Genomic DNA, 9725 nt, shown 5'->3' with positions numbered 1-9725 from the left:
TTTTTTTTTTAAAGATTTTATTTATTTATTTGAGAGAGAATGAGAGACAGAGAGCACGAGAGGGAAGCAGGTCAGAGGGAGAAGCAGACCCCCCGCTGAGCAGGGAGCCCGATGCGGGACTCGATCCCGGGACTCCAGGATCATGACCTGAGCCGAAGGCAGTCGCCTAACCAACTGAGCCACCCAGGCGCCCTGATATGAGGAATTCTTAATCTCAGGAAACAAACTGAGGGTTGCTGGAGTGGTGGGGGTGGGAGGGATGGGGTGGCTGGGTGATAGACATTGGGGAGGGTATGTGCTATGGTGAGCGCTGTGAAGTGTGCAAGACTGTTGAATCAGATCTGCACCTCTGAAGCAAATAACACATTATATGTTAAAAAAAAAAAAAGAAGATAGCAGGAGGGGAAGAATGAAAGGGGGAGAAAAGGAGGGGGAGATGAACCTTAAAAGACTATGGACTCTGAAAAACAAACTGAGGGTTCTAGAGGGGAGAGGGGTGGGAGGATGGGATAGCCTGGTGATGGGTATTAAAGAGGGCACGTTCTGCATGGAGCACTGGGTGTTATATGCAAACAATGAATCATGGAACACTACATCAAAAACTAATGATGTAATGTATGATGATTAACATAATTTAAAAAAAGGCAAAAAAAAAGAATTTACAGTGTCTACTCTTTATAGCTTTCCTATAAACATTATAAACCTAATCTGATTCTTCAATTTTCCTCAGTATATGAACAAAATTTAACTCCCAATTTACAAATGGGTTGGGACCTAGGTTTTAGTTTCAGTCAGAGTGGAAGACTGCAAGATTTTCTCAAAGAAATCTTAAGTCAAAAGCATAGTATTATATTGGACTCAAGGAAGGGGTAAAAGACTGAGAAATGGAAGAAAGAGGGAATAGATTAATTTGACGGTTTTTAGATATATATTCAAACTGCCTCCTTAAGAGAGTTTACTAAGTGTGTGTCATAGGCCTCAGTAGTACTGGGAGGGAGGAAAGGTTGAGAAGACTACAGTTGAGAATGACTTACGAATTACCAAATTTCCTGGCTGCACAAATGTGCAACCAAGATGCCTTTTAGCAAGAAGTAGTTAAGAAATATGTGCATAAGTCTGTTTGTAATCCATACAAAGCCCAGTAATAGACTAACAGCTAAAAGACAAACTCAGAGCAATGAAGTATTAAGAAATACTGTGACAATGTATTTTTTGAAAGATTAACCTTAATTTTTTCTCACTAGTTCCCTTTCCTTTACCCCCTTTTAAATGATAACGGACTGTGTATTCACTGCTCCAGAAGGATGTGAGAAAGAAAAATAGCCCCAGTGTCTCTTTGGTTTTTATGTTGCAAAATGATTAAGGGAACTAGGATAGATACAAGCAAGAGGAGGGTAGACCAACACAAATTATCTTGAATAGACATGAAAGATAATGAGTTGATTGGGATACAGACAAAATGTTTGTGTAGAACAAGGAGAAAGAAAGCGAGGGCTTAATGCACAGGTGAGAAAGATTTCTCCTTGTTTGAAGAAAGTGGTATGTCTGTTTGCCCTTGTGTGTATATATGGAGAAGGGGGGCTAGTACTGCTGGGGCTTCCTGGCAGAGCCATGGAGAGGCCACACAACAGTCCAAAGGGATTATAGCTATATACAGTATCTTGACAGATGGGCCCAGAGCCAGGCCTACAGATGTCTCTCCCCTAAGTGGGGCATAGAAAGAGCAGATGGTGATGTGGCTATAAAAGTACGACATCTGAAAGGCCATTCTGGCCAGAAAGCAAGATGTTTCAGCAGTAACTCACTTGAGCAAATGTTCTGAGGACTAGATTGCACCCCACCCCAATGTCCTCGCACAATGTCAGACTTTAGAACCTTAACCCAACCCAGGACTAGGTAGAGAGAACCTCAGCAGAGACTGAGGTACAACCTTCCTGCCAACAGTGAGATAGGGGACCAAAATAAAAATTATAAGCGTACTTAATGTACAGCCACAACTTAAGGATGGTTATTCTGCCAAATAGCTATTACGTGTTATAATTTAGATAAATACTGCTAAAGGGGAGAAAATAATTGACAAGTTTACACTAAGTTTAATATCGTATAATACATAAAGTCTGCAGAACAAAGACAGTAATTATGAAAAATCAATTATCTGTTTGGGGACTGTTGTGGAATGATGGAAACTTCTAAATATCTAAAAAAAAAAGTGAGAAAGTTACAAAATAACACATTAAAAAAGTAACAAAGTCTGAGGCTCTCTAGAGCCCATCAAGCTTTTCCATTCAGGGTCTTTAACAGAATACCTGTCAAAATTAATACAAGAATATTCTTGAGTTTTCAAAACTGACCACTATTCCACAATCTAAATGTTTGTCTCACTTTGGGCTTTTTTATTTTATATTTACTTTGAACTGATCAACAGTTACACCACTGATAAAAGTCAATTCACAATGAAAGGTCTAAAAAAGTACACTGTAATATCGTGGTCTAAAAGTGCTTATGCTTCAGAAAGTAACTCAATTTGTTTGTGAACAAGCAGAAAAGCCATACTAGGTGGCACCTAGGAATAACTAAATCTGTAACAAGTCCCTTCCTCCAGAATCCTGAAGCTAAAAACTTGACAATTAATGTTATGTAACCCCATTTTACCAAGAGTTAACATAATTTGTAAACAGTACAAAAGCATATAAAAGTTAAAGTCTTCCTACCTCAATTCACCAATTCCACTCCTAAAAGCAATCAAGTAAGTTTGTTGTGCACCTTTTCTAAAAATTATAGTTACCTAGGTAATGTAGGTATATATATATTCCATTTTCCACAAGTGGAATTCTCACCAGAAAAACTGTCCTGTGCTTTACTTTTCTTACATAACAATGTTTGAGACCTTTCATAGCAGTACACATAGCCACAATTCTATTGCATATTTTTATGATTCCACCATTTTTTAAAGACTTATTCATTTGATAGAGGGAGAGAAAATAGGGAGAAAGAATTTAAGACATAGAAAAGATCACTAAAATCTCATAATGTATCTTAGATTTATAAAAGGATCCAATAGACCAATATTTCAAGATTAAATAAGCTTTATTGCATCAAAAACATAACTCAACTTTAGTCTCTGGAAAATGCCCCAAGAAAGAATAAAAGTCACAAAATATCCACTTTTACAAATAGTATTGCTCAAGATAATTGAAAACTGGGTCCAACAGACCTTGCATTATATTGAGCATTAGAGCATGAAGCCAGTTAAGTGACTTTAACTTTGAGTAGTTAAGGATAGGTTCTGAGATCTTGTAATTTCGAAAAAAGAAAATCCGCAGGGTTTTCTTGTTGTTGATTATGTAAGGTTTGGGAACTACTAGACCAGTGGTTCTCATGAACTACAAGCATCAGCATCACTAGAAACTTATTAAAAATGCAGAATTCCTGGGCTCCATCCCACACCTAGTGAATCAGAAACTCTAGAACAGGTGAAGTCTAGTAAAATAAGTTTTAAGTCTTCCAGCTAATTCTAATGCCAGCTAAAGTTTTACTTCATTAGCCTAAGAGACATCCCCCAGATCACCAATTTCTTGAGATTTAGAGCTCCCAATGTGTGCTTCTCATTACTGCTTCTATGTAGTAGGGAGACTGCAATGATTTTTATGACTAATAATTTGGCTGCACAATGGTAATTCTTGCTAATAACCCATACTGTTTCTCCCTTACTATTGTGCCTAAACTATCTTGTGACATAAAAATTCTAATATACATGGTGGTGAATTTTGGTTCAGAAGATAATTTATACGGATGAGTGCCAGGATGGTTGGTAATACCAGGTGAAATAACACATGTAAAAAATTAATAAAGTTCGCATGTTGTAAAGGTTAAAAGTATTATTAATTGCTGAATGTGTTACTTATATTTTTCTAAACTTAAATTTGTGCTTTCTTTAAACAAAGTTTTTCTTATTCAGAGTTAGAGTCATTCATTACAGAAAATAGAGAATAATAAGACCTAAAACCCAGGTAAACTATCTAAAATTTTGGTTGCATCCTTCCAGTCCTTTTGGGCTTTCATTTTTCTCTTCTTTTTTGCCTTAGTCACCATTCTTTAACTAATATGAATAAGCAATACACACAATTTTACAAACCCTGCCACAGAATAGGATAATGTATTTGTGAAATTTTCCATGAAATATTTGAGTTACCCCACTCAGCTTCAGAGAGCACTATATCATATCCTTAATACACAGTGGCCTCAAATTACAACAGTCATACATTCACTGAAAATAGTTCAAGTTCACAGTTTCAGTCATTTTTCACTGTAAGGAAGAAACTGAGTAGTTGTTTTCAACCTGTGCCTTTCTAAGAGAATGGGTCACTTCCCAACACACCCTTTCTCTTGGAAATTTTTACCAAGTCTCTAAGTTCTGTATCATGAAATTATGAAGGTAGAGTCTCACTTATCTCTTGGCAGAGTAAATAACTGATAAACTCTTCAAATGAGTTGGCTTCATCTTTGATTAAACTGAGTAGATATCAATCATCTCTGTAAATGTTCAGAAGCCTGTAAACATCTCAATCATAAAGCAGAACTAGATGGGCAGCTTAAAAACAAAAGCCCTTGACAATGCAAGATGCTAGATATCTGGTCTTATCCACAAGAGGGACTTAGTGTTAACTATTAACTAGTAGATGTCAAACAGTGACAAGTACCAAAAATCAAAAGCTTTTCAGACTGGGCGCCTGGGTGGCTCAGTCATTGAGCGTCTGCCTTCGGCTCAGGCCATGATCCCAGGGTCCTAGGATCGAGCCCCGCATCGAGCCCTGCATCGAGCCCCACATCGGGCTCCCTGCTCCGCGGGAAGCCTGCTTCTCCCTCTCCCACTCCCCCTGCTTGTGTTCCCTCTCTCGCTGTGCCTCTCTCTGTCAAATAAATAAATAAAATCTTTAAAAAAAAAAAAAAAGCTTTTCAGACTGAAGGAACTCCATGAAGTCGATTACAATTCCTATATGGCATACTTACCACATGTATATTAAAAGTACTAGTCCTACATTTAATTTAATGACAATAGTCTTAGATTAAGCATTTTCTGGTAACAGCAAATCCTTCTATTTTTCTTATGTGCTTATTTCAGGTTTGCCTCAAATAAAAGGTCATTTTATCACACCCTGCAGTAAGACTACGAAAAAAAAATGCAAAAATTGGAAATAGAACGAAGTGTGTGAAAAGTCATAAAACTTGGAAAATGTGATAGATACAAAAGTCAATGTACAAAAATGAAACAATTCACATGTTATATATTAGTGCTATCAATTTGGCCTGAGAATAACCTTTAGCAGGAAGGACTAAAATGCAATTTTAAAACTTAAGTTTTATTTATCTCCCTGAAAAACAGGCTTACAGTAGGGGATGGTTTGTAGGACAATTATAAAAGGAAAGCCCTTCCAATGCCACCTAGGGAAGATTTGGGGAGATGAGTTCCAAAACCAGGTGACATTATCTCTCACACCTCCTTGGCTGGTCTACCTCACCAATAAAGATGAACACTGATAGCCTAATCCTATTAGCCATTAGGATCAATTAACTCCCCAAATGCACTGATACCATGCTCATCATGAACCTCTTTTGTTTAAATTATAAACAATTTCCCATGAAGACTTCTTTTAGGCAAAGATGATAAGAGAATGGCAGTGTCGCAGATCCTTTCGAAGTTAGGTTTCTTAAGAGACATTTGTGCTTATACATTATATCTTATTAGTCTGTCACTAGTCAACTTGCAAGGATTTTAAATGCTCTTAAACACACTTTTTAGGGGCCCCTGGCTGGTTCAGTCAGTAGAATGTGCGACTCTTGATCTTGTGGTCCTAAGTTTGAGCCCCATGTTGGGTACAGAGATTACTTAAAAATAAAATCTTCAAAAACAAAAAAAACTACACTTTTAAAAAATGAGATTCTCACCCTGCAAAAAGTATTTCTTAAACTGTGGGGCATCAAAATCACCTGTAAAAAATGAAGATTCTTGGAGTCTACCCTGGGCTGAAAGAAAACCTAGAAGTACTTTTTAAAAGAAAGTCCAGGTCATTCTTAAGCATACTAAAGCGAGAGCTGCTGCTAAAATCTGCTCTTAATGAGCTATACCAATCTTGGACTAGGCTTAAATTGCAATAAAAAAATCTATAGTGTGCAAAATTTTTATTAATCTGTCTAGAAAGAGAACTCTTTGATGGGAAAAGTTACTATGCTTACATTATTTGATTCTAAAAACCAGCTGATTCTCAAAGAATTGAGGAAATTTATAATAAAATTTAAATAGAAATCACTGAAATATAAAGATAACGAGTATGGACAATAATAATTACAGCAAAAAAAAGGGTAATACACAAAACAATCAAACATTACACTTACCTATGAGGTACCTAGCAAACAAGGCAAAATACATGCAATGAAATACAACAAAATCAGTAGGATTTAAAAAGGCTGCATTCTGCTTTTCTTGTAAATAGTGGACAAATTCAACACAGTTTTTATTAAAGATTGTTTCTTCATGTGAAAACTTTTATATCAATTATAAACAGGTAAGGATATAATTCCACAGGCATTACTTCACGGATAAGCTAATGCAGCAATCCTTCTTCATATCTAAGTTAACTCAAGGTTAATTTGAATGCAAGTCAAAATTTGAAAAAAACTGGCCTATTTTCAACAATCAGCTGTCTCAATTGGACTTTTAAATGGAGGCTAGTAGTCAAAACATTTTTCTGTAAAGAGGTTATGTTGTATTTTTCTCCCAACGGAAGAGAATTCCAGCTTAGAACAATGTAAGGGCAAGTGTTATTTCAATAACCTCAACTTTATAGGAGCTTACTCATATTGGCACTGCTTCTCTGAGACAGGTTAATTCTATACTCTTGCTATAAAACAGCGTTTTCTATTACACGTTATAATGAATATTTGTTATAATTATGCCCACTTTAAAGTTATCCCCGGGAAATTGAATTAATCCACTAGATGTTGAGCATACTCTATTTGACCACTAAAGCACTGGTTCAAAATAAGGATTTTTGTTTTGGCATAACTATTGTTTAGTACAGTTTTTTTGTCACAAAGATACAGCAATTTCTCCTCACTCCTGAGATTGTTCCTAAATCTTGAAAGTGAATTCATGCCATTAGCAAACACTTAATGATCTTCATATTTGCTGTCATAGTATTAGGTATCTATCAGGCACATCCAAAAAAGTGGAAAAAGAAGCAGGGCAATCACAAAGCCTTATTATATTCCTTTTGATACTGTACAAGCCGTTCCTTCAGATGACAAGTGCCACCTATGCTTTTCATAAATGTGAATGAAGTTTGCCAACTTTTAAATAGCAACATAGAATTCATGCCTAGTTCTTAAGATTTTGTTCTATTCTTGTGGCATGAAGTTGACAGATCAATAAATGCTATGAAAAGCCTCATAATCTTGGCTGTTTTTAGAGATGGAACAGTGTAACAATACACACTGATAAAACGTGTAACTCTAAAGTACATTTTCTCATGCAAGAAGTTGAGAAGACCATAGAAAAGTTTTCATGGGACATCTAACAAACTAATTTGTTTCTATAATTTGAAGATAAAGGTATCCCCTTCTGTAAAAACAGTCAGACTGTATTTTGTATCACTGTGAGGGCATTAGCCTTGAAGAGGTAGATTAAATAGGTCAGCTAAAACTGAGAGAGGGGATGACGTGCAGGATAGGATCTCAACCATTTTTTTTTTCAATTCAGAATGATTAATCAAATAAATTACAGCAAACAGGAGTAAAATAACCCAAACACGTAAAGTTCTGGACGCTTCAAATCATTTTGGCAGAAAGAAATAAATACAAGAGAGAGAGCACAAGCAGGGGAGCAGCAGGGAGAGGGAGAAGCAGGGACCCTGAGCTGAAGGCAGACGCTTAAGAACTGAGCCATCCAGGAGCCCCTCTGTAGAGCATTCTATAGACATTCCATAGAAACTCAAGTCTGACTCTTAGTCATCATTAACCTGTCCAAGTATGCCCAATACTTTCTACATTTTTTTAAAAACAAGTTCTTATAAGGAGATAGAAACCTAAATTTCTCCTGAGGTCTGCTTAAGATGTCATCTTTGCTAAGATCATGAGGAATTTTTCTTTGTATGTTTTTAATTCCTGGGGAAAAGTATAAGAAGACTTTTCCAGAAAGTAACTAGAAAATGTTAAATGGTCTCTGGGTCTTTGTCACATACAGTTGTGTTCCAATTGTATTTCTAGTGTGTGTGGTGTATACACACACAAACCGAGTATATATAAAAAGAAAACCTAATAAAATTTACCACACACAAACACAAAATAATTAAGACTGAATGAATTGCACAAGGGATTACATTATTTTACCCAAAATTTTGTAGTTTAAACATGATCTCAAAAAATAAAAATGAACTCAAAAGCAAATCAAGTGACAGTTAAGTTTATACCTAGTAGCCCAGTGTCTATGTCCTCTTCAGTCTTTAAATTCTCAGCATGTAACTCTGTAAATACAAAAAAAGGGGCTTGAGTAAAAAGGATGATTTTACAATTTGAATAGTAGATCAAAGGCTGGGAAAATATTGTGGAGTTGTGGAAAGTGCTATGGAGTCAGAAACAAATGGGTCCAAATTTTGATTCCCATTTACTAGCTATGGGACCTTCGGTATGCAAAAAAAGCATGTACGAGTCAACTGCCAAATATACACAAAGCTTCTTAGAGTTATTGTGAAAATATTTTAAGTTTGTTTATTTATTTAATCTCTACACCCAATGTGGGGCTCAAACTCAAAACCTCAAATCACATGCTCTTCCCACGACTGTCAGCCAGGTGCTCCTGAAAATATTTTATGTAATGCAAATTACACAGCGTATTAGGCTCCTTTCTTCCATTCTCAAAAGTAAGCACAACTCAGTGTCTTCTGCAATGGATTCCACTTAACAAGTTTTGTGACTTAATGATAAAAAGGAAATCTCTCACAGCACAAGGGAAATAACCTACTAAACTCTCTCCGAGATACAGTGAAAAAAAGAGGAGAGTGAAAGAGGAAAGGAACACTGACACCCACATATTTAACGTTGACAGTTTACACCCAATATCATTGTATAAAGAGGTTCACATTAACTTGCCAACCTGTCTTGTGTATGAAAATCAAGCCTAAGTTGTTAGCTGCCATCTGCAATCCAGTAGGAGCTTGGAAGCAATGAGGAAAAATTAAAACTGGAGTTAAGCTGATTTAATTCTATTTAGTGAAGTAAAACTAACATTTGAGTGGCAACCTGTTGGGTGCTTCTCATAGAACTAAAGTAGTTTTTGTTTTAATTTTTCTTTGTCAATAACTTGGCCAAAGTCACACACAAATGAGAACTTAGATTTAAACTCCAGTCTGATTCTTTCCACTGTAATATAAATATCCAGCCATATAGTTTACCGTATAAACTTTGAAAAATCTTTCACGGCACATCTCTTTCTATTCCAATCTGGCTGATATATAAACATCACACTTAATAAAACTAATAATCATTAAAATAATAGGTTATCTAGCTCCTCTTATAAAACTTAACCACTACACTCGGTTGAAAACCTAATACAAAATCAAGAGGAGCTAATTATTTTATCTATAAAAGTAGAACTTTAGACTGTGGGATGGAAATCCTTTCTTTCTGGAATTCTGTGCGTGTACAAAGGAATCAGTGGATAGCAAACCTTT

General features: G+C 36.0%; 1 protein-coding gene across 2 annotated transcripts in view; it reads right to left on the bottom strand.

The window, feature by feature from the left end:
- Positions 1–9725, bottom strand: part of ARL6IP6 (ADP ribosylation factor like GTPase 6 interacting protein 6) — a 35987-nt gene that overhangs the window by 25445 nt on the left and 817 nt on the right. For both annotated transcript variants that reach the window (XM_021703086.1, XM_044913294.1), the window contains exon 2: positions 8466–8519. In XM_021703086.1, coding sequence (XP_021558761.1) covers positions 8466–8519 — 54 coding nt within the window. The remainder of the gene's footprint in view (positions 1–8465; positions 8520–9725) is intronic.

The sequence above is a fragment of the Neomonachus schauinslandi genome, chromosome 3, assembly GCF_002201575.2.
Source record: "Neomonachus schauinslandi chromosome 3, ASM220157v2, whole genome shotgun sequence".
Lineage (NCBI taxonomy): Eukaryota > Metazoa > Chordata > Mammalia > Carnivora > Phocidae > Neomonachus > Neomonachus schauinslandi.
Note: the sequence above shows the minus strand (reverse complement) of the source record. Positions and strands in the feature narration are given on the sequence as shown.